Here is a 26,098-nt window from a genome sequence, read left to right on the forward strand (position 1 = left end):
TGCACAGGTCATCTCAATTTTGCCTGTGTTATCATGAACAGAATGAGTACACTTTTCTTTCAAAGAACTGGAAAAAAATTACTTCACAGGTTATTATCCCTCTTGGGTTTTAAGAGTCCCTCTGGAGCTAGAAACATCACTATTACTTAGCCCTCCTGCAATAGCTGATGGTGGGTCCCCTGTTTGGAATGACATTTAATTCTGATGCCCTGCAGCACTGCAAAACTCTCTCTATTTGGCATGAGGCATGAAGTGCTCTCTCAGAGCTTCCTGGCTGAACCTGCTAGAGGTGCTTACTCATGGCAGCCAGAAACCATGAGTACCTAAAAGCCAGCTGGGGAAGGCCTTAGGAGAAGTCTTTAGGAGGGTGTTCAGAGGGGTGTAAATGCCCTGACACCAGATTTGCTCTGCCCCTGGGGAGGTGGTTGCCCATAACCCACAAAGGATGCAGTATGATGCTCGATCAGGGCTTCATGCAAGGAGCCCTGGTACTGCGGCTTGCAGTGCAGCCCCAGGAGACCCTGGAGACTCAGCTTGGCTGCGGGCTGCTTTTGAAGATTAAAAAAGATAGCTCTGCTCCTTCCTGCATGCTCCCCGCCTGAAACCACATAGGCTGCTAGTGCTTTCACTCCCCAGCCTCTGGCAAATTAGGCAGCTGCTGGCACCCGTGCCCTTTCTCAATCTTTTCCTCTTTAAATTTGAGGTTGTGCAGACACAATTGTTAATGCCGTAAGGGCATTAAAGCGGCTTACCAAAGTTCAGACCCACACATCCAACCTGCTGTCATTAAAGTGACTATCTGGGGAAAGCACAGCACCTTGGTGGACCTGGTTTATGGGGATGGTTGCCAAGCAGCCCTGGAAAAGTCTGTGGAAAAACACACCCTCAATGGGCTATTGATTTCATAAAATAAATCACTTGATAGCCGAGATATGCTTTTGCTAATTAATGGATTTAGAGACAGAGTTACATGGTCAAGGCCCTGATGGGGCAGCCGTAATAAAAAGAGTCTCACCTCTAGAAGAAGAGAGATTTCAAGAAATGTTTGCTATAATGACTGTGCAGATGTGTTGCCAATGCCCCTCCTCAAAGCAAACAACTCTCGGTCAAGCACGTTTGTGTTTTATAATCCTCAGATTTCCATTGAAACTATTTCTAAATCAGTAAAAAAGTCTCCCTCACCTCTTTGGTGTTTGTTTTCCCATAACTCTCTGAACATCTCAGTTACATGTATCACAGGCACATCTTTTCTGTACATACTGTGGTTCCCATGCAGCTGCAGGTGTCAAAAAAATCTCCCTTTATACCTGAAGTAACCCAAAAACCTCTTTCTTTGTTCTTATGCTAATACTGTCAATTTTTACAAATCTATTTTAGTAACACACTAATGCATTTTAGAAAAATGTTTAAACCTCTTGTACTATATTTTGGGGAAAATTGGAGAAAATCTTTCTATCTCTTTTAGAGAAATGGCTAAGAAGGATGAAATGTACACCTTTCTTCTGAACCAGTAACATGGATTTATAATATGGTTATGTGTACTGTCAGAGAAATCTTAGTAGGAAGCAACCTCAAAGTTCCTTTTTACATAGTTCATTTTAATATTTTTGTCCAAATAATGTCAACAGCAGCATGTCTTTTTTTTTTTTTTCTTTTAATATTTTCAATCAGCTGAAAATGTCTGTCAAATTAAAACAGCAATGAAAATTAAGGACAAATATTTATTAATATATTTATGATTTCCCCACAGTCATTTTAACTTTTTGAACACACTTGGAGAGCACCTATAATGTAGTTCCTAGGAGAAACACTTGTTGAAATAGTCACAGTAGTATTTTCCAGAAATGTTTCCTTGATACCAAAGAAAGATCAGAAAATAAGTATGGAGATATGATTACAGACAGTGTGATTTTAGGAAGTCCCTAAAAATGGAGTCAAGTTTATGATAAGGTGAAAAATCTCAATTTATCAAATAGTCTTTATTTTCTTTTCATTGTGAAAGCAGTTTTGACAGTGGCAATAAAGATAGGCCTTTTCCTACCATATAGATAAAGCCGGATTAATATTAACAGATGACGTACAACCCTATAACTCAAAGCCGTATCTACAATGAAAAAGTCCCAACACCAACTGCATGCAGCAAAAGTAAAACCAAACTCTCATAATCCAGACCGGTTCGAAGCACCCGTATGAGCTACCTGAACTGCTGCAAACCTGTGGGGTGTGACCCCCAAGACCTCTTTCCCAAACAGCACATTGAGTAAGGAGCCCGAGCAGCTCCTTGCTCTGGTGGTAATTTATAGTAGTAATCAATATATGGACCGCAAGGTAAACAGAGTGAATTATCTGAGTTACTGTCTCGATGTATAAAATAGCTTGCCCTTTGTCACGTGAAATGCTGTTAGCACCGTATCTGCTGAAACACACAATGCCCGTGAGTAGAATTAGAGATGAAAGTACACACGGGCACAGATGGCACAGCCCGACGTGGGCAATGAAGCATTGGTGGGTGTACTGTGGGATACAGCGTGGCTCAGCTGCAGGCAGGCGAGGGCAGCGTTACGTGTTTTCTCTTTGTGCTATCCCTGAAATGGTGCGGAGCGACCCGACACAAAATTGTTCTGGAGCAGGAGCGGATGCATTGAGCTGTCAGGGGCAGAGCCATGACGAGACACCGCGGCGCCGGGGACACACCTTCACATCTCCTCTGCCGCTCTCCCTGGCCAAGGGGGCCTGCTCCTGCCCTCCCCGGGCTGCTTTGAGCCTCGGGGACATTGTTCCCCATGCAGTGATGTCCCCAGTCATTGCTCCCAGGAGGAGCTGCCTGGCTGGGCACAGCACAAGTGGTGGTGGAGGGGTGTGAAGCCGCACGCCCCACACTGATGCTGCTGTCTCATATGACCAGGGTGAAGCAGAGATAAAAGGAACACTATACCCCACCCTGCTCTCTCAGGCAGATCTGTGCCCTGATTTAAAGATCATTCATTGGTGGTAAAGCCCTTCAGCATCTATGGGACCTGACAGGGAACCGAGCTTCAGGCTGGTGGCAATGAAAAAAGCATGTGCTGCAAATGCTGAAACTCCACAAGATCCTCAGCATCTTGCACTATACTGGGCTCCACTGCATCCATTTCGACAAGCTCCAAAGTCAAATATTCCCTGCTCTACCATGTTATGCAGTAGAGGCAATCCCCATTCCAGTGTCAGATATCCTCATCTGCACAATTTATCTGCAAAATAGGTCATTTATTTTGGTGTAACAGTAAACAGTAGCAACTCTAGTAATCGCTCTCCACCCCAGTTTTCTTCACTGTCCCTGTCTTTTGAGGTCTGTGTCAATGTATTTACAATTTCCCTTCTTACTACTGCAATGTAAGTCACCAGTGTCAGGATTAATGATGTCTTTCCCTTGCTTGATTTTTCTTCCCATTTACCAGCTTCTCATTTTCATGATATTTTTATTATTAATAGTAATAATATAATAATAATAAAATGGTCTGGTACCCACACCAGTGTCAGAGCTAGAAAGATTCCTGTGTTGTGTGCCCTTTTGATTTTGGAGAGGGGACAAGTGGTGGCAAACATGTGGTCGGTGCCCTGGGAAAGTGCCCATATTCCTGAGTCTGGGATAAACTGTGACTAAAGGAACCAAAACAGTGCCCTGCCTCTGCTGGCACACAGCAGCCAGTCTCTGTCATCCCTCACTGCCTGTGACAGCAGCAATGAAGAACATTTTCCAGGAGAAGGGCTCTTCCATCAGCTCTGTGTGCTTCAGCACTTTCCCACCCAATGGCTCCTTCTTTCCCCTCTTGTGGCAAATTGAAAATGCTCAGCCTAGTGTTCAGAGGGGAAATATGAAGTGATTTTAGACAAAAGGGTGGATGGGAGAATATTTGAATGATTACGCTTACAATTACACTGTCAGCTTGCTCTTGCCAATGCTTTCTCATTGACATTATTGTCCAGCGTAATATCCTGAAGGCACAGGTCAGATAACTAGAGAGCTCTGTAATGTTCTTAGGACAGCAGCTATTTTAAAGTTATGATTTACAGTCTGATCTGCATGTGAGAGAGAATGCCATCTCCTTCACCCAGAGGCTTGACTTCTTATGGGTGGTCTTCTGCCAGGGTCCAGGAGATTCAAGAACTAGATATATTCTTTCTTTCTTTTTCTTTCTTTCTTTCTTTCTTTCTTTCTTTCTTTCTTTCTTTCTTTCTTTCTTTCTTTCTTTCTTTCTTTCTTTCTTTCTTTCTTTCTTTCTTTCTTTCTTTCTTTCTTTCTTTCCTTTTTTCTTTTTTTCTTTTTTTCTTTTTTTCTTTTTTTCTTTTTCTATATAAAGGAAATGTCCTCAGAATTGGTAATATCCATTTCCCTCATTTCAAGGAATATAATAAAACAAAGAAAACTGCTTGTGAAGATACCCCATGCAGCTAGAGGGCTAGATGGTGTGTACCCTGGTTAGAACTTCAGATGTGTTCTCCTCGCTGCCTTGCACATAAACCAAAGAAAAAATTTTAATTGGCATCATGTTTAAGAATTTGTCATTAAAGTCATAGGTGTAGTGACCTGTTTTCAGGTTATGGGGTAAATGACAGCTACAGATACTCAGCTAATTGATTCAGAGCTTTAGCTTTAACTCCCTATAGAAACAACAGCCACTGGCTACTTTTAGCCATTTGGGGAACAAAAAGAAATGTCTCATTGCTGGCTTTTGGTTTATTTGAGGTCAAGAAAGATATGCTTTTCCATAAAGGTGTGCAGAGTGGCATGCCATAAAGATTTTATTAGTTTGAGCTTTGGAATACCGTATTACTCATAAGTGCTGAAGTTGTGAGTAAACCACGACCGTGATTCTATTGTTGCAGGAAAAATGGAAAGCTGGTGCTCAGCATTAGGCGAAGGAATACCAGCCTTGCTGAAACGTGTGACACATTTCCAGTGCCTTCTGCAGGAACAGCATTTTGCCAGTGACATGTTCAGTATCGACAACACACACGTATATATATATATATATGTATTTATACACATATGTATATATATGTGTAAACACATTTATACTGCGTGTTGTCAAATGTCTAATGGGGGCAACATGAAGATAACATACATTCATATATAGTATATGTTATATACAATATAGAATGTATATACGTATATACGTACCTCATGTATTATATTGCTATATACTATATAAAATGTATATAGGTATATATATACCTACACATCTACATATTTATACAGAGTATGTTCTTCAAACTCTAAATTAACAGAATTTAACTCTTAATTTGCAGGAACAGAATGTCTTCTCTTATGCATTTAGCAGAAGCCCCTTTCCTGCATTTGATAATGGCAATAAATACACACATGTATATATATATATGTATGTATTTATGCACATACATATATGCGTATATGCATAAACATAGTTATACTGCATGTTGCCATATGTCTGATGGGGCAACATGCAGATAACTTGTATGTTCATATATATAATATGTTATACATTATATGTTATATATGTTATATAGAATGTATATATGTATACACGTAGGTGCATGTGTATATATGTATACATTTATACAGGTACATTTATACAGAGAACGTTCTTTTAACTCCAAATTAACGGAATTTAACTCTTAATTTGCCGGAACAGAATGTCTCCCCTGATGTGTTTGGCAGAAGCCCTTTTCCTGTAGTTGATAACGGCGATCTATAGGCATACGGGCTCACACGTGCGTGTATTTATAGAGATGCACATTGACACAGAGCGACTTCTGTGCACGTACGGCTAAAATACACTCGCTGGTGTGCGTGGAGGTGCACGCACACCGACCTAGGCGCGCACCCACAGGTGCCTGCAGCGCGTCGCCCCCCTACCCCCGGCTCCCCGCCTGCCGTTCCCCCCGTGCGGGGCCCGCCGGCGCGCAGGGGGCGGCGCGGGGGGGAGCGGAGCCGGGTGCCGGGGCTCGCCCAGTGCCCGGCAGGAGGCGGAGCCGGCGGGGCGGCGGCGGCGGCAGGTGCCGGCGGCGGGATGGTGGCGGCGGCGGGGCCGTAGGGCAGCGGCGGCGGGGCCGGGAGCGGGGCGGCGGGGGGCGCCATGGGAGGGGGCGGCGGGGCCGGAGACCCCCCGAGCCGCTGCGGGCCGCGGCTGCTGCTGCGGCTGGTGCCGGTGCTGGCGGTGCTGGCGGCGGCGGGGGCGGCGGAGGCGAGCGCGGTCGCGGGGAGCCCGGCGCCCGACGGCACGGTGATGGGCGCCGGCACCCCGCCGAGCCCCGGCGGCACCGCCTCCGAGGAGACGCGGCTGCACGTCTTCACCCTGGACTACCCCCACGTGCAGATCCCCTTCGAGATCACCCTCTGGATCCTGCTGGCGTCCCTCGCCAAGATCGGTGAGCCCCCCCCCCCCCCCAACCCCCCTCACCACTACCCCATCCCTTTTCCCCTTCCCTCTTTCCCCGGGGGTCCCGGGGCTGGCGATGCTCCCGCGGCATGGACATCCCGGCGTGACTCGGTGGTGACAGCCGGAGGGACTGGGCTTGGAAAAAGGGTCGCGGAGAAGGGCGATGCCCCCCCGGCCCCGAAAGCAGCGGGGCCGGGAGTTCACTCAGCCCCTTCCTGCCTCGGTCGTCCCCGCTGTCATTTGAGCGCTTTCTCTTAAAATAACGCCGGCTATAATGACAGCTTCCTAACAGAACAACAGATCGATGGAAAGCAAATATTTATGAGGAAGCCTTCTCGTTGCGCTTTCCCACCGTTCACTCATGTCCCGTGAAAGATGAAAAATGCGGCGCCGAATGAGTGAGAAAGGCCACTTATTCCCTCATGTGGAAATTATTTGTATTGCATAGTGTGACTGTTTTGTGAGGTTTATATAGCATGTTTTTAATGAACTTTCTATGGCCCGGGCAGAAGAATAAGTGCAATATACTAATGTGAAGAATGTCAGGTAGAGGCATCCTACAGAGCTATGTAAAAATCAGTAAAACTATAAATGATAAACTCTGTGTCTTCTTAACAAGAAGATAGCCTTAACGTCAGGGATAAAGCTGGGGGAGCCAAATAAAAAGGTGTGCTCTTACTCTGGGTATTTAAATCAGAAGCCAGACCTGGCAGCACAGATTTCAGTAAAAGCTCCAATCATACTCACTTTGATGAAACAGTTTGATACAACTTAAAACTTTGACTTCTGCCTGTGGCATTTAAATGGACTGTGTCACGTTATTTACGTATTGCAAGACAGGTAATTGAAATTCTGAAAAACCAAAAATTTGTGCTTACCTCCAGCACCCAGTTAGTGTTGAAATTGGAGGCCCGATCCCTTACCCCAGTAACTTGCTGTAGCTTCATTACTTTCCGCAGATTTATTATATGCTGCATCCGTTAAGGTTGCATGTATCTTAATTCATCAAATAGGCTTGTTTAGCCTTGAGTATGTAATTAGGCATTTGCAGAATCAGGTTGTAGTTCAAATATGATCCTATCAAACATATCATGAACTGTTATAGCCAGAAAATACAGAGTTCGGTACAGAACTAATCTCAGCCGATTAAGTACTGCAAAATTGCTCTGGCTTCTGAGTCTAGATACAGCAAGAACTCTTGAATAATCTAAGACTAATGACAAAAGTTTATGTTTTATTAAAGATTACAGGCAATCCATTTGAAATATGTAAACACATACAATAATATATAGATTCTGCAGGACTGTGTACATTATAATTGTCATGATATTTTGCTAGTGTATAGGCATCTAAAAAGTAAAAAAAAAGGAGACTTGGCTACTTTTATTTCCCAGCTGACTGCAGTGAAATAAATATGCAGAGAGCATAAGTGAGGAGAAATGCCTATAATTTAAAAATGTTTTCATTTATACCAAATGAAAACCGATGTGGCTAATCGAGGGTGTTATCCTTGCTGTTACGAGTGTGCACTAAGCAATGAGGGCTGGATCCAAGGGAGGCCCTAGGTGTGGCAGCACTTGGCTCCACCACACCTACCTGCAGGGGCCCTGACTCCGGGACAGGAATTAGGAACATCCAGTTCTTGCTGCCGGAGCTCCTTTTGCACTCCCTTATCCAGCCACTGCATCGGGTCACTACACCTGCCCAGCGCAGACTCTCATCACTCCTAAGCCACATTCCCATAATGTTAATTTTGCACTCGCTTGTGTCCTCTTTGATAGGTAGCCCAGACAGCAGAGTTCTCTAACCACTGAGACACAGCAATGTTGGCTCTGCCACATCCTACTGTGTTTCTAGGATTGGGCCATTTCAGTTCAATGGGATGGAGAGGAGTTTCTCAGCCCATCTCTCTGAGCCTGTGAGAGAGGCTGCTCTCCCTTAGATTCCTTTCTCCAGCATTTCCTGCTGGGCAGCACAGGCATCTCACCCGTGTCATGCCACCTTGAGACTCACGCACTGCCCAGGAAACTTAGGTGCTTAATCTGGCATCGCAAATTCCTTTCTGGGGCTAGGCACTGAGCGCTTACGCATGGCACTGCTGAACAGCAAACCTTTATGAGCAGAGCCCTAAGTTCTTCTCAGCTACAAGGAGCTCAGAAGATATGGCCAAATTTAATAACAGCTCTCACGGTGTGTGTAGGATCCCAAAGACAACTGTATCGCAGCACCTGCTTGGTGCCTAGTTGGAGCCTTTTTGAACAAATGTGATTTTGCAGAAGAGCAGTTTCATCGAAGCAGAAAGTTTCCAAGATGTGCTTATTGTTACAGATCTGAAAGGTTTTTCAGATCCTGTCACTGCAGACTACGTTTAGAGAGAGCACAAAACGTAGCATGAGAAAGGAAAACTTGAAGTTGTCAGGCAGAACTTAAGTTTTGATGAAGTACATTTTCACAAAGAAGTTAGGAACAGTCTGTGTATATTCCAAGATAAAACAAGAGCACATTTTGAAATGTAAGAACTTGCCTTGAACAGAATTGCTAATTTCTGGCTACTTCTAGTTATTTATTATCTTGCGTGGTGATACCACAAATGAGGTATGTTACTAACATGCCAATGGACTCCACCGGTGCTTTAGGTGGTATCCAGTGCACCCCAAGCATGCTGTGGTGCCTAGGCAGTGAGGCTCGTCTGCTTACTTCCCAGTTTTGCTGAATTCCTATGCCTCTAAACTTACAGAATGTTCTCTAACTCATCCAGATTCCCATTGCTCCGTTTAATCACAAATACATGATTAGAAGTGCTGCTTCTGGGAACCGAGCTGATATCCTTCCAACACTTCTTTCCTGAAAAAAGGTTTAAACTGTTCAGCACCTGAACTCAGAGTGCCCTTGGAAAACTCACACATAATCATAAGTACATGTCTCAATAGCATTTTCAGCATCAGAAAGCATTGGATTTCACCCAAGAAGTGGGAAACCAGGGCTCTAAGGACTTCCATTTTGAAGAATATTGAACTTGCACTTTAGGCAATGCCCAATGGCCTGAGGGCAAACATCTTCCATGCTTCCACTGCATAGTCAGGAGTCCAAAAACAAACAGGGTCAGAGGAGGAGAAAGTAGCTATGGTCCTGGGTTCAGCGTAAAGGGCCACATAGTCATGTGCTGCTGGGGATCTGCTCCCAGGACACTGCGGGCAACATGGCTGTGGATCTGTCAGAGCAGGGAAGATGTCCCTCATCCTGCAGGACAGCTGTGCCTGAGTTGGTGTGCACTGGATGCCATCTCCTGGCTATCTGCCCGTAAGTGTGGACCACAGCTTGTTCCTGAGATCACCTGTGAATGCCTTTCACGGAGGCAGGTAGTCTTTTAGGAGTTTTGATGTGGCTTACATGGATAAAAAGCACATTTAACATAGTTAAATATAGTAAACATAAGGAGCCCTTATGTTATCTTCAAGGATGAGGTAAAGTCCCAAAAGCTCTGAGAAGACATGAGCTTTCCAAACAGTGACTTGTAAAGGAAAAAAAAAAAAAAAGTTATATTCATAATAGACATTTCATTGCCTTTGTGTTAGAAGTGGCTGGGAGTTTTTTGTTTGTTTGTTTTTCATTGAAAGCAGTATTTATACAAATTCTCTTCTTTTCAATTTTTATTTAGAAAATTATTGAAGATACTTTTAGAAGACTTTTAAAAACTTTTCTTCTAGCAAAACCTACTTAGCCAGGAGAAACTTCAATCACTGCAATAGAAATTTTGGCATCCTGCCACTGCAGAAACTAAGGCAAACCATAAAATGTTTAAGTGGAAGTAGCTGAAAGGTGAAGAGTCAAGTGTCCAGAAGGCAATTCTTGTGTCTCCAGGGTCATTACCTATTCTGCCCATGCAATAGATTGGATATTGGTGATTCCTGTTTCGAGGAACAATAGTGAATTTGGCAGTCCTTCTGACACATCACATAGGCTATGTTTCTAATTTTTAAAAACTGTATTCATCCAGAGAGGAAAAAAAAAAAAAAAAAAGAAGTTTGAGTTGCTCATTTTTAAAAGTAGCTTTAACAGTTATTGAATATGTAAGTAAAATTCTGTAGATTAAAACAGCTCCCCCCTTAGTCCTTCTTAACCATTTGTTTTTCCTAACTATAAACTCAGGCTTTTTTTTTTTTTTTTTTTTTTTTAACCTGGAAAAAATCTATGATGAGAGGGGAATTAACAAAATCAGTGTCACAAGATACAGAAACCTGGAACTGGTAAACTAGATGTGAACTATTCCAAGTTTGCACTAATTTAACTGTTTCGACTACAGGTGTGATTTTTACTGAAATAGTTTTACTGAAATAGATGCCCGTTATTACCACACCCAGTGTTTCCGTGCAGCTCTCATTTAAAATAATTTAAATGCTTTTTAGTTAGGCAAGAATTGTAGGATCTTGTGGGTGTGGATAGTTTTCTATATAATTATGTGGGCCAAATATAGATAAGGAGGAGCCTGGAAAAGATTGGTATCGCCAGGACCTGGAATGTGACCTTGGTGCATACAGTTGGCCATTCCATTAGATTGGCCAAAGTAAGTTCCTTTGGAACATCTCCCATTCATCACACACACACACACACACACACACACACACACACAAATAAATAAAAAAATCACCTCTACAGTAATCAACTTCTAAAAGTAATCAGAATCTTTAAATCAAAACTGTTTGGCTTTGAGAATTTTAGTGAGCTATGGAACAGTCAGTCTTTAAGTCGTCATTCAGAATTTTTTAATTCTTTTTGTTTTTTTTTTTTGTTTGTTTCAGTACTCTGCACAGTCTGCTTATGAGAGACTCTTGACACTACCATAATTCATATAACAGAGAAGAATGAGTATAATAGTACAGGTTGCAATTTATTGTTACTTCATGAAAAACACATGTTTTTTTTTTGTGTGTGTGAAATTAATTTGAAGGCTCCACTAAAATTAGAAGAATGTGTCTTGGAGTGCTCCTCATGGTCTCTAATGAAGTGACCGTGGGTGAGTGAATGCAGGTCAAATGTGCTAGTTCCCCTAGCTTTGAGACCCTAAAACACACCTAAAAATAAAATGAGTGTGTTTCTTAAGCTACTTTGTGAAGCTGTGCATGGAGGAAGGTGTGGTTACTTTGATTTTTTTTTTTTTTCTCTCAGATGTAATTTGCCCTGTAAAAGTCTTTGGATCATATTTCTGGGGTATTCCACTTTATGTAAAAAACAAACAAACAAACAAAAAAAAAACAGTTTCACAAACAGGGCAATAGTTGTTCTGTTAGCTTGAAAATCTAGCTATTAAATTGATTCTCCACCAAATTAACTGAATTAACTGCTGTAGCTCACAAATTTACATTCACCTGTTGTAGTGGTCCATTTCAGTCTTTGCAATGAAAATGTACTTGCCCTGCAATTGCTGTTTGTTTACTATAGAGACTAAGATAACAGAATCCAGAATAGTCTTGGATTCTGTGCAAACAATTATTTCACTTTCTTGTGTTTGAATTTCCTTTGAAGGCTTTCATCTTTACCACAAGTTGCCCTCAATAGTACCTGAAAGCTGCCTCCTTATTCTGGTTGGATTGCTTCTTGGTGGCATTATTTTTGGAGCGGAGGAGAAGTCCCCACCTGTAATGAGCAGTGATGTTTTCTTCTTATATCTTTTACCACCGATTGTACTCGACGCTGGATATTTTATGCCAACTCGTCTTTTCTTTGAGAACTTCGGTACTATATTCTGGTATGCCGTGGTAGGCACACTCTGGAATGCCATTGGCATTGGGATTTCACTTTATGGAATTTGCCAAATCAGTGCATTTGGTTTGACTGATATCACATTGCTGCAGAATTTGCTCTTTGGCAGCCTCATTTCAGCTGTGGATCCTGTGGCAGTGCTAGCTGTTTTTGAAAATATTCATGTCAATGAGCAGCTTTACATCCTGGTGTTTGGAGAGTCATTGCTGAACGATGCTATAACTGTGGTAAGTTACTCGATAAATGATGAGTTGATAAAAATGATAAATGATTGTTTGCATGTCACTGTGTTATATCTCCTTGTATGTGTGTGGTTATTGCAGTTTGCTAAAACAGGGAAGTCAGTAAGTGCTAATGCATTTATGTAATTCTCTAAACTTTATGTTTAGAAACTATAATAGCCTAACTACAGCAGAGCAACACGTAATGGTAGCATATTTGCTCAAGTGATTTTACTACCTGACCTCTTTAGTTTCTGTATCTTTTAATTCTGTTACTTCCGTAATCCTAAACTGGAGGATTTCCTCAACTGCAGAAATGTCGTTGGATGGGAGAGGGAAAAGGGCCAATGTGGAGTGTCCCTGCAAGTTCGCAGGGAGAACAGGCCAGTCACTGAGCTACCACAGGCACAGGATCCACTTGATGCTAGGCATTTGCATGTGCCTGTCCAGTTGGAACTGCACTGAGACCACCTACATTTCTCCCAGGCTACAGATGAGATAGGACAGCCACCCGGAGGTAGCCGTTTCTAATCATTAACTAGCTGAACTGGGTTTGTGGTGCTGACCTGAAGACAGCAATCTGCAAATTCCGCTAACACCCCCAATGCCCCTCGTTTGTACCTGATGACACCATGTCTGGAACATTACTTCCATTTAGTCATGCCTAACTTGAAACCCTGCCCATGTTAACTATGTCCTGGCATACTTTCTGTTTTCTAAGCAATGGAAATCCATATTTATTTTTTTTTATATTCCAGAAGGATCATGAATGTACATGAATTGGGTCTGCACCATCCCTGTCTCTGTCACTGGCATCTTATCTGCTGTCCCACTCCATGCAGAACTGTCCTTTGGTTTTCTTCCTCTCTAGGACTTTGCCTCATCTGCTTAACACATGCATTTCTCAAATATTTAATCTGAGCCTTGATACCAATTGTTTCTTGTGTGCCCATACTGTTTTGTTCTCCTAGGCTTCATGTTTTACCTGACTCTGCTGCTATCCAGTCAGCTGAATCACATCCCCTTGCATGGCCTTGCCTTAGAGCCTAACTTTTTGCATTAGCTTACAGCTGAAACTACCTGTTCTGACTAATCTGTTACCTAAAGCAGTCGTGGAAAACAGTGGGTGTAAATACCATGTTTCAAATAACTTGGCAGTTTAGCCATGGTTGTGTCTTGTCGACATTCACTCTTAATGACCACTCATGCAAGGGAATTCTTTCCATATTATTATTATTTAAGGGGAAAAAGGGCTACTTTTATGTTAATATAAAGGTTTTTCTTCTTGATTTTTTTTCCAGCTGAAATTGCTTTTTCTAATCACAAAATCAATCACCTTTCCACTGGAGCAGCAGTTAATCCAGTTTTGCTAGCAAAACACTGCATCCTGATGGCGGATGTATTTGTGTGTGACATGGCAGATTACTTCAAGGCACCGTTTTTATAGGCACTGGCATGGCAATTAAATAACCATGATTTGCAGCTTTCCTGTAGACATCATTATAGCCTTCTTTAGGGTCCTTTCTCACGCACTGCCTTCCCAAACACCCCAGCACGGGGGGAGCTACTCTGAGGAGCCTGTAGGGCCAACTGAGCATATGGCACTGGCCATACATATATTCATGAGGGAGTGAGAGGGATTTGGAGTGTGTTTGGTCTTACTTCCCAGCTATTATTTGGAGGTGGTACTTGGCAGCAGACCAGGTGGTTTCCGCATGCTAAGCACTGGTCTGCTAATGGCTCCCTGTTATGGTTTTGCACACCTGCAATCATGTGCTTAGACTTAAAACATGACCTAGGCCATCGCATGAGTTCTCTGTGGGGTGTGCTTAGTGGACTTTGCCTCCTGTCCCCACGGAAGTGCTGCCAGAGTAGTTCTTGCTGCAGTGTGGTCAGGGTAGCATGGGTGCCTTCAGTGGGATGTGGGGATGGGGTGGGAGGGATGTTGAAGTCGGGCTGGCCATCAATGTGGACTGCCCAATTCCTGCCTGCAGACACCAGCCACTAAACCACAAAAGTACCACAAAACCCAGGGGCTACACAGGCACGCAGTGCAGTACAGTGTGACTTCAGTAACCATGCTTTCTAAATACTTTAAGCCCTTCTTCCTGCTAACCTGCTTGCACTGCCAGGCTGTTCCTAATAAAAGCTTTTCTTTTGTTAGGAATCTCAGCTCTGCTGTGCTTCTCAGATGATCTTGCATTCCTGATAGGTTTCATGATAGGCCTGTGCATTTGGATGATCCATTTATCCTGCTGGTGGGATTTCTGAGCTTGAATTTGGCTGAAGGCAATGTTTGCCAGTCAGCTGTAGTGCTTCTCATTCGGGGTTGGTGCTTTACCAGCCTCCTGGGTCAGTGACAACTACCATGATAATACTAAACAGCAAGATCACAAATGAAGCAGAGTGTTAGCAGTTCAAATTTCAGTCCTGGGCTTAAAATCACAGAGACGGAGCTAGTGTCATTGCAATAATATTATTCCCTTGTTAGAAAACATTGCAGAAGTACTCTGTATTCTGCCTCTACTGAAAACATTATTTTAGAGTGCTTTAGAGTAATTTCAGAATTAAAAACTAATAACTGAGAACTGATGAAAATAAGCAATTAGCGTCTAGGAGGAGCAGAGATGCTCTGAGACATGATTAAGAAAGGAGACGTGATTAAGAAAAGATTGGTGACTGATATTATTTGTTGCAACCTTCAGCGAGTTCAGCTAAAGGATGTTGAGTAAATGCAAATCTTGAACTTGAAAAAAACCGGTTCTCATACCAAAAGCATTGCAAAATGTGTCTAGTGTTGCTGTTGTTTAACTCACCTGAAAGCTTAAAGAGAGCTGTAAAACTGAACTACCTGTAGAGTAAAAGGGAACTGAACCTGATTATGATCTCATGTACAGTAGTGCAGATAAAGAACAATAAGAACAAGATTGAAATTGTATTTGTGACATTCCATAGTGCTAGCTGCTGCTTCTAGCACGGCAGTCTGGTTTTGAACCATGAACATTGCTTTTCTTCCTTCAAATAACTTCTGGCAACAGACTCAAGATTTGTAGGGATATCTGATGGAACCAGGCTCCGTTCGATTTGCAGTGTGAGTACTTTGCTGTGAAGATGAGGTGATGTTGCATGAGGAGGTCACAATTACATGCTTCTTTACAAGTGGCTCTCAGTGGCCTTACCTCAGAGACTTGCCATACATATACATATATTTATATAGTTTTGAAAATGTAAAACAATTTGACACCACTTAAAGAAAATAGTCATCTTCCATAATACATACGAAGGGACTATTCTACAAGGTCAAATTCTGTAAATGTCTTGAAGAATAACGCAACCCTGGGTCACAAGTCACAAATACCAAGAAATGGCTTAAGGAAACTCCTCTCCTTGCTTGACACAAAACAGCAGTATTTTTTCTTCAGCCTGTGATTTGGAGAGCCCTGGGAGTCTGTGGACTGGAGGGTCTTTTTTTTTTTTTTTTTTGGGTGAAAAATAAAGGCACAGCTATTGTCAGGAGGCTTGATTCTGTTATGCTTTTCTCCATGGAAATTCATAAGGTCCACAAATCAAAACAGGTTGAAAATTACAGGAGCATATGCCATTACTTTCCTGTCCTGCACGGGACACAGTAGCAAGGAACAGGGCAAAAAAAGGCTGGTAGTCTGCCTCAGAGCAGCAAGGTGAATGGGTTTGCCGAGGTGAAAAATGACACTTCTTACCATGTGGACTCATCGTGAGGGTATCGTTCTTAGGAAATGAACAGTTTGTGCTCCTGCTCTTGCCCTTTTTGTTGCTTTGTAATGAAAATCAGAAATTACCGGTGACCCTGCTATGTTTGATTTAACCTTCTTTTTTTTCATGCTTGCACTGGAATATATATTTTTTTCTTTTCTTTTTCAGTTCTTTCCTTTCACTTAGCCTAAAGGACCCCTAATAGCCCATGTCTTCGCATTAGTCTTTAGTGAGGACTTTTACCTGTGTAAGACCTCTCAAATTTTGGCCAAGAAGAGCTGTACAACTTTCTTTCTGTCATGTGAGAGAGAACAAGACTGCAAAGGTGACAAATCCCTCCCAGTATTCAAATACCTACATTGTTGGCACAATGCAAGTACTGATAAAACATTGTTCTCTCAAATAGCATTTCTGATAGAGAAACCTGTCTGGTCTACTAAGAAGCCCAGAAAGAAAGCAGAGGTTTAACTCCTATAAACTGTCCAAGCTGCCTGGCCTGGTGTTTGTTATGACCAAGGTGGCTTAAACTGTGACCCCAGTTTACACTTCTGGCTTAGATGCATTCTGTAATAGGAGTAGGACCAAGCTTTGGGCTGGACAAGGAGACCACATAGCCATCATGGTATCGCATGGCTGGGAGCACACATACAATGATTCTGCAAGAGGGGAGACCGTTTAATATTTCTTTAGGAGTGACTGATTCCGTTGTTGTCTTTTAAGTAGTAATTAGCATACTGAATGTTAGAGAAATTTGGACTTTATATCATTCTGTTTCCTGCGTAGAACAAAAAAGATTTCTGGCCAAGAAAATATAAAAATCTCATTGACCTCATTTGTTTAGGAGGACTGTTGTAAAAACTTTGAAAACGAAACTGGGCAAATAACATGTTAAGAGGTGTTCTAATGGAAATTAAATCCAAATATCTAGAAATAATCTCAAATTTGAAAAGTCTTTAAATCATTGGATTCCTAACAGTTAGAAGAGAAAGACCACTTCATGGATATGCTATGTTTCTTGTAATCTTTGGGGTGGTCAGAGTCCATCTCCCCCATGCCAGACAGATCTATGGTCTAATTCAGTGCTGCAGCTCTTGGTGTCCTATGTAGCTCAAACGCGGTTGAAAATAACATGAATTTTCACCAATTATGAAGCTGTATTTTTTCCTTCTCCTTTTTTATTTCTTTGCTTCTGGGGAAAATCTGAAATAGCCATTTGAGGGGAAATTAGAAGATCTGCAAATGAATGAGTTTAAAGAAAATTTAGGTGGAGCTTTGGACAGGTCTTTGAATCAGCCTGGTAAGGAGTCCAATCATGACTATGCTCCTGGCCTGCAGAATGATGTCAGTTGAGACATTGCAGTCTTTTGTCTCCATTTGCAAAAATGGGAATAATTATATTTACCCTTCTTTGTATATCTCCCTGATATTTGTGGAGGACAAGTAATATGTCAGAAGTAAACAGCAGCATATCTCAAAAGTGTGTTCAAGATAGATAGAGAAATACAAAGTCCAGCATTGAATCAGAGGAGCATGATAACACAAAAGGAAATTAAGAAGAATTCAGAAACATGATGTGCTTTTTTCTTTTTCTCATAGGTCCTGTACAATTTGTTCAAGTCTTTCTGCCAGATGCGCACAATTAAGGTTATTGATGTATTCGCTGGAATTGCTAACTTCTTTATAGTGGGGATCGGTGGAGTATTGATTGGAATCCTTTTGGGATTTGTAGCAGCCTTTACCACCCGTTTCACCCATAAAATCCGAGTGATTGAGCCACTCTTTGTCTTCCTGTACAGTTACTTGTCATATATAACAGCTGAAATGTTTCATCTCTCGGGCATCATGGCGTAAGTACCCCAACCTTCAACCTATAGCACCCAAATAAGAATGCCAAAGGGAACTGCAGAGAGGACCAGATTTTTCAAACTCTGCCATATGGCCTCATTCCACTGTGCATGGCAGCAAAGCTGGCTTGAGGATTTCCGGCCTCTCCCCTCCTGCTTCCATCCCATTGTCTCAGCTTGCCACCACACCAGCTGTGTCACTAAAACTGCCCGTGGCATCACACCATAAACCATATCTTTGAAACGTTCCAAGTTAAAAATAATCCCTTGTATTTTTGGTGGGGTTATTCATAACCCAGATCGGTTGGTGACCCAAGTCCTCATATGACCCTGCCACCAGTCACAAAGGCATGGCTCAGGGGTGGCACAGAGTGACGTGGGGGCAGCAGTGGCCGGCAGGGAGTGGGAGTGGTGGCTGAGAACCTCATGAGCTGGCTTCGCTGCTGATGCCAATGTATTGTGAAACTGCATCTTCACACAGTCATGTGAGCAGCCAGTAAATGCCATTCAACGAAGACAATGCATGTATCATCTAGGCAAACTCCTGCTGGATTACAAGTACAGTAAGGATTGGATGAATGTAGGATTTGCAGAATCTAGTCCTATGGTAGTATAACACCTTAGTTTAATATATTCATACATGTGCCTGTGTATTACAAGGCTGTCTGCGTACATCATTATGTACAAAAAATATTATTCTTCCCACTGCTAACACACAAAAATATTTTCCCTCCCTGGGTTTTCACTCCTGGGCTTCAGTAAAGATAGAGTACGGACTCTCACTTGGTGCTGTTTATACTTTAGCAACCTCAACTTTAGAAAGAGCCTTTATGACACCTGATATACGGTTTTCTTTGGTTCCAAGTAATATTTTTAAAGGCTGACCTTCCTTAATGACTTTGTATTGTTCTAGTGGCAAATGTGAGTCATTCAGGCATTAGAAGCATAGCTTTTTTTGAAAGCTCATATGTTACTTCTGAGTACCACTGATACTTGATAATACCTCATTTGATGATTATGGTTTAAGAAAGTGAAGATAGGTTTGATATTGTAGTCCTGTCAGTATAAGGTTTTCTGGGGCCAGGAAGCAATTTACAAGGAAACTCGTAGCTGATGATTTCAGTAGTATAAAAATAGAAATACGCCATGAAACGAGAAGGGTTAGTACTTTAATATAAGTAAAGATGTAAAGATTACATGGGTTTCTTTCTCTGATATGAGCCTAAATAAAGTAACATATGCATCCACTTTGACCGAGTTCATAAATGAGCCATCTCTTTCCCTAGCTTCTATTCATAGCATTTGTGTGGTTTCTAGTTTCCTCCACTTCTTAAGTCAAATGTCCTTGACATCCTATGATCAGATACTTAAAGGGCTTCTAAACTAAAAATGTGTGGCTAAACTGTGCATGGAAAAAAAAATGTATCAGTGTGCATGAAAATACTGAATTGGACATTCTGCATCCAGGATAAAATGGAAAGAGCACCATGGGTCTGCTGGTGGGTAAGTGGAACTGGTGTATGCCAGTGCCTGGAACCAGCACAACATTGCTTCACATGGCACAAGGAAACTATTTGTTTTTATTCTATTCTATTCTTTTATTTTATTTTTATAATGGCATCGTCTGAGTGGGTGCAAAACAGTAGAGGATTTGAGGATTATTTTGAGGATTATTTTGTTTGTTTGTTTGTTTCCCTCCAACAACACAACAGAAAACAAGTTACCTTTAAAATGTCCTATATGCGTTTTGACTCTGTATTTGTATCTGAGCTGTATTTGTATCAGCTGAGGGAGCTGGATACCTCAGTGGCACAGGTGGGAAGGAGGAGGGCTCTCTGCAGAGGTGTAGACTCTCTGCTATCATGAGACATATAGCATGCCCCCACCCTGCAGGGGGGCCTTACAGCTCCTGTAATCCCCACATCACCTTGGAGTAAATCTTACCTCACGCTCTTTGCATTTCGTTAGGCTCCGAGCTAGGGAGAATCTCTTGCCCTGTGTCAGAGCACAGTATGCACCAGTACCGAGCCCCTTGCCACGTTTTGCAGCAAGTGATTCATGTCACGATGACTCTGTTCTGACTTCAAAGGCAGCCCTGCTCTGAGCAAGCAGCTGGATCAAATGACCTTGGGGTGCCCCTCACAACCCAGCTCGTTCAGTCGTTACATGATTCTGTGGCCATTTGCAGTTCAGCTCACAGGGAAAGGTCCATATTTGCTTGAGTCTGCTGAACTATTGATTCCCTCTTCCTTCATAACCAGGTTCTTAAAGATACTCCACAAAGCCTTGCAGGTACACACTGTGCCACACTTCAGGCACAGGACATAAGCAGGAACGTGCAGTGTTATTGCATTAATAAGATTTTTGCATAAATATTATGACACACAGACTGCCTCCTTTCTGTGCAAGTAGAAATTTGCTGCCAAAGGAGCAGAGGGGAGTAAGAGGTGCCCTCTTGTCCCTCCCCTGATAAGTCTGTGTATTCACCCTGGGGACAAATGATTCGTGAAGCATCCATGTGAAAACCCTGCACTGGGTTACTCAGCTGAAATAGCTCTGGGACTGAATCACCCTGCCAGCTGCTGTGTGAAAGTCCTCTCCAGAAGGAGAGGAAGGAGGTCCTCCTGTAATTAGAGCCTGGCTTGCGTCAGATTCACGGGTGTGAAAAATACAGATGTGAATCTGAATGTTATCTGCTTGGTTCCATTTGTAATTATAATACTGCATTTGCTGCTTTTGCTGCTTCTAATTTCTTATAAAGGCTGTGAAGCAGCAGAACTTTTTTTTTCTTTTTTTTTTTTACTTTTTTTTTTTTGCAACAGTGAATTAGCAGTCTGAAAGGAACAAACATTGAAACTACTGTAAATTTAGTAGGTCAAGGAAACATGAGGATTGAACCCAGTGGCCTAGTTTATTTCAGTCATGACAGAAACTCTACTGTTTGTGCAGGAGAATTTCTATTCTTCAGAGGCACAGAAAGCTGCAGGTTAATTGCAATTAACTGTTTTTTCCCTCCTTTTCTTGACGAAGGCAACTACTTCAGGTCACAGAAATGGAAGCTAGAAGTAATGTGTGAGGATAAGAAATGTAAAATAAAACATACCTAAGCTTTTCATTTGATCAAGATGACAGTAAAAATTTAGTCTATGAAAAACATCTTATAGTGATCTACATAAAATCTTAATAAAAATTTAAAGGATTTGCTTTTATATTGAATCTTAAAGGATTTGATTTTATATTGTATTCTAACACTCTTATCTCCATACCATTTTCAAATTGAAGAGACTTCAATTGGATTTTTTTTTCTAATGTAGATAAATATTCTGAAGAGATACCAGATTCATAAAATAAACAATGATTTGCAGTGGAATAGCATTTATCTGAAGAATAAGAGTGAATCAGCTCAGCTGATGACACTAATTGGATGAATGCAAAATGTGACTGAAAAGGATATTTTATATAGGAGTGTAGTCCCTTTAAATTCTTGTGGTGGTTAAACATGATAGGTGTTTTAAATTACACCTTGTAAAGATCACGATTAATCTGGTGGCAGATTCTTATCAGACATCTATTTACAGTGTCTCCATTACCTCAGGATCCAAAAACAAACTGTGTCCGGTGTATGCTTCCCTACTCCCCAAGCTACAGGGCTTTCCTAAATTACTATAATCACAAAAACTATTTATTTTAAGAGGGTAATAAATAGCACTGAGTGTTTCATTTTGTCTTTGAGGCAGACCTGACAGCCGTAATGCGTCAGGCAGTAAGCTGCAGCTTTGAGACCCTGAAAAGACCGTGTGTCTATAAGGGTCTGTTTTGCAGCCTGCCCATGGCATTCTTACTAGATTGCCCTTTCTGCCCCTGCATTTGCACCAGTGCCGTCTCTGCTGTGTGTACAATCGATTGGAGGTGGTGAGGATGTGACTGAATTGCTATACCTGGGCAGATAAGCTGTGCCTTCACAGGAGAGCTGTCATGGGCCGTGACATAACCTGAGATATCTGTAGGTCTATCAGTGCAGTCTGTGGCTTGACAACAGCTGATTTGACCCTGAATATGAGAGTTCTGGAGAGTGAATGTGATAAGTAGAATTGAGACCCTTCTTCACGTATACTTTAGAGGTTGGTCATTTGTAAACTGAAGAACCTGGCAATGTTTGCCAGCTCCCAGGCTTGGGTGTGTGTCCTGGCCAAGTCATCACTCCATGTCAGGACAAAATCATTCATGGCCCAGTTCCTCTCCCACTTTCTTCCTGAGATGTGCAGGCATGTGTAATGTGGGATCTCTGACAAGTCCCTAGTTTGGGTAACTGTAAAATCAGAACGAGGAGGAGTCTGTGCTGGCAAAAAATCAGGGCCTCGGTTGTCCTAGTCATGCTTAAACTAGAAATGTTACGTAAACAACTGAAAGTTGCAAGGAGGAAGGTTGCATACTCATGAAATCTGCATCGTTTCATTTGTGCTGGATCCCATAGTAGCCATGACGAAATCTGCTTCCCAGAGAGCACACTAGTCTTGGGCCACAGAGGATCTCTCTGTTCAAGACCATGGTGAAATCAGCTGACAATGAGAGATAGCTGACCGTTATGTTCGTACTAAATGCAGGTGAGGACCTGGGACAGTTTTTATCAAGCTTTCCTTCTACTCAGTCTTGAGGTTTGGTTAGGGGTGGAGCTAGTCCTTGGATAGAAATGGCCATTTTGTATTGTGCAGACTGGATCTGCCTCTGTATCACCGAGTGTAGTTGTACAGAAATCTAGAGCGAAGGCCAAGTTAGGTGCACTGTTCTTTTAACACCTATCCACTTACCTTTCTAAGCCACTACAAGCAACTGTCCCCACATCAGACCCTCTTCCCTGGCTTTTATTCACCCTGATATGCCTGCACTGTTCAGCAGAGGTAAGAGGAGTAGTCTGTGCCCTCTCCCAGTGATGTCCCAGGTTCACATGGCAGACCTAATGCTTCCCAGTCACTTTTGGGGCTGTGGACTTGTTGGTTGGGTCAGAGATCTAGAACTACATATCATATTGTGGTCATTGTCCTCCAAAACGGGTCATGTTGGCTCCACATAAGAGAAAGAAACTTCTGGACAAAACTAACTTTAATTAAGTTATTTAATTAAAGAAATGTTTTCCGAGTCTACCAGCCTCAACTACAGCCTCAGTCTCTGTTAGGGACAACCTCTTGCAAAATTTTAAGAAAGTTTTTATTCTGAGGTCCTTTTGAAGTTACTACTAATTCTGATATTAAAAAAAATAATAATAATGAATCCCTTCTTTTAGAAGAAAGAATCTAGACATGTTTATTCCAGTCAGTAGGCTTGTTCTGAGTTTTCCCTCTGCCTTCTTTTCCATTTGCACTTACAGTCAGGGACAACTGAGTTGTTCAGAGATGGGACTCTCAGCTTGCAGTGAGAACGCAGAATTAGATTTTCTTCACTGGAATATGCATGAGACTTGAGGAAACATTCCTCAGCTTCTTTCCAAGGAGGGTCTGGAAAACTTTTGATCTTCTTCCTTCATGAGAGAGAGCAATGTGGACATTTCAGTAGGAGGAGATATACCCTGTGTTGGCAAATAGTGTTTATAAACTGAAAGCTGGTGGTACTGGGGCAAGTAACCATGGGATAAGTCCTCGTGGGCTATATTCAGAAAAGCAACATAAATACACCTCTCCCTCACTCTTTAGGTTTAGTCTATATCATTTGACTCAGAATCAATGCATGGTTGTGTATAATATTGTTTTTAACTGGGAAATCAAAAAAGACATGGCTGCAGGGAGGGAAGACATGCTTTTGCCTTAGGTAAAAGAACTAAGAACGACAGCTGTTTCTCAACTCATCTTGCACTGGTTGCCCACCTTGATGATTATTAGGCAATTCAGACTGTGCTTCCCTACTCCGAGGCACCACTTAGAGGTTATCTTCTAGCTAGAACTGCTAAACATCTTTAAGTCTGAAGACTTTGCAGCTGAATAGTCTCAGCCATCCCTGCACTGTGGGGATACATCACCATCCTGAGCAAATGACGTACAGCCAGTAATGCCATTCTTTGCTTTGCTCTTCCTGCTAATTAAGAGTCTGCATTTACTAACAGGCCTAGAGGAAGGACCTGTAGACATAGTAAGCCCTGTCTGTTCTCTCACATATCAGTAGAGATGTGCATTTCATTCATTTGTGAGTGCTTTATATGTGCAACAGCACCAGCATGATTTCTGGTTGTGTTTTTTACTTCTGAAACCGTGGTCAGCTCTGTGCATACACAAAACAAGCAGAGTCCTAGAGTGGAGGAGAAGTTTTCTGTAGCTTACTGCTTGCTGCTTACTTTGCCAGGAAAGAGGAGCTGGCTACTGTCACTGCCGTTGCAGGGGGAATGGTTTGGTGGGGAAACTACTTATGGGAAGGGAGTAAAGTCCAGCCCCAGGGCCTACAGTTTCCATCCTGTCTGTTGATGTCTGAAGGACATCTGTCTGATGCCCTTCAGCAGCAATAGGAGCAGCAGTCCCAGTTCTCTAGGGCTGCGCTTGGCTCTCCTCAGCTCTGCCTCTCTTAAAATACACAGTTTGAGTGACCTTGCACAGATCACATGGATTTAGTATGTGAAAAAACTCTCCATATACTGATGTCTTCTCAGAAAACTTCCCACTGTGGGGAAAAAAAAAATCCCATGCCCCAAGCTGGAGGTTCACTGAGTCCATAACTTTGACATTTAGTGGTGGTAGAATAAGTTGTGCTTTGCACTTTAAAGAGGACTATGGAAAAGTGGATAGTATTCTGTAGAAATGAGAGAGGGTAGAAGAAATCATACCAATGATACAGGATTATGTTTGCCTTTCAGGATTACATCTTGTGCCATGACCATGAATAAATATGTGGAGGAAAACGTTTCCCAGAAATCCTATACAACGATAAAGTATTTTATGAAGATGTTGAGCAGTGTCAGTGAGACCTTAATCTTCATTTTCATGGGAGTGTCCACAGTTGGGAAGAACCATGAGTGGAACTGGGCCTTCGTTAGCTTCACCCTCCTTTTCTGTTTAATATGGAGGGCACTGGGTAAGCAAGTCTCAGACTGCACGTCGTGTTCTTTAAAAGAGAAAACTCCTACCACTTTTCCTCTAGCAGAAAATGCCAAAATTTAGGCAGAGTCCCATCAGCTTGTGGAATTGTCTTCTTATTTATAATGTTTTCTAGATCTCGGGGTCAGCTTCCACCTTTTCCCAGAACAGAACCTAAACATCAGTTTGGTCTTGATCTTGCCTGTCTGAAGGCAGAAGCAGTAGGCGTGGTAATCGGAGTACATATATCTAATTACACATTTATTTACAAATAAACTATTTTTACTTAAAAGGATGATCAGTTCTGCAACAATAAAAAGATTTTGTTTTTGTTTTAATGCTTACTAGGCTTGTGTTTTTCCCCATCATTGACGTTAATAGCATCAAAACAAGAAATGCTATATTGGTAGTGCTGTTCAGGCATATGATGTGAGGAAAGTGCTTGACCCTGCTGCGTTTGCAGTATTAGCTCTTTTTCATTTACCTTGATACCAAAGTAGATGTCAGGTTCATAGGTCTTCAATCTCATTTTGCTTTGGCCCATCTGTGCATACGAGCAGTTCCTGTTCTGGACTGCCTACTCACTCCTGCTTCTAGCTCCCAAGTCTCCCTTCACTGCGCAGATATGGACTATTTTCCCTCCACTACATGTAACCGCACAATTAATACCTTATACTGAAAACCATCCTGACTGCCCCTCAGCTCAGGGCCCTTAGGCTTGCTCCCTTCACCTGCCTTTATGCCTTTACTCCAGCCTGCCCCATGTCTGGAGCCTGTGCCTTTGGTACACCCCCATTCACTGATATCTTCTCGTTCCATCCCCAGTCCTCCATCTTTTCTGCCTATTACAGTAAAATTAAGAGATTGACTAGGATTTTGCAGAATTCAAAGCACAGATTTGACAAGGCAATGTGTTCCAAAGCACTTTAAATCCCATTTGAAAATATAATTTAGGTGTCTCAGTCTATACTGACACAAGAATTATTGCTACTTTAGAGGGGCATAGTGGCTGTCTCATGGCTATCAATTAGGTGCTTCAGGTCCTAAATCCAGCTGACCTGAGGTGGATATGTTTAAGACAATGCTCC

The 26,098-nt window shown here is 42.2% G+C and overlaps 1 protein-coding gene across 1 annotated transcript in view; it reads left to right on the top strand.

Moving 5' to 3' along the window:
* Positions 1 to 6,080: 6,080 nt before the first annotated feature.
* Positions 6,081 to 26,098, top strand: part of SLC9A2 (solute carrier family 9 member A2) — a 33,537-nt gene continuing 13,519 nt past the window's right edge. Inside the window, exons 1-4 of the mRNA XM_080603646.1 lie at positions 6,081 to 6,387; positions 11,922 to 12,385; positions 17,708 to 17,958; positions 24,791 to 25,008. Of these exons, the coding sequence (XP_080459772.1) occupies positions 6,096 to 6,387; positions 11,922 to 12,385; positions 17,708 to 17,958; positions 24,791 to 25,008 (1,225 nt within the window). The 5' untranslated portion in view covers positions 6,081 to 6,095. The remainder of the gene's footprint in view (positions 6,388 to 11,921; positions 12,386 to 17,707; positions 17,959 to 24,790; positions 25,009 to 26,098) is intronic.

Source organism: Anser brachyrhynchus (assembly GCF_964034855.1).
Source record: "Anser brachyrhynchus genome assembly, chromosome: 1".
Classification (NCBI taxonomy): domain Eukaryota; kingdom Metazoa; phylum Chordata; class Aves; order Anseriformes; family Anatidae; genus Anser; species Anser brachyrhynchus.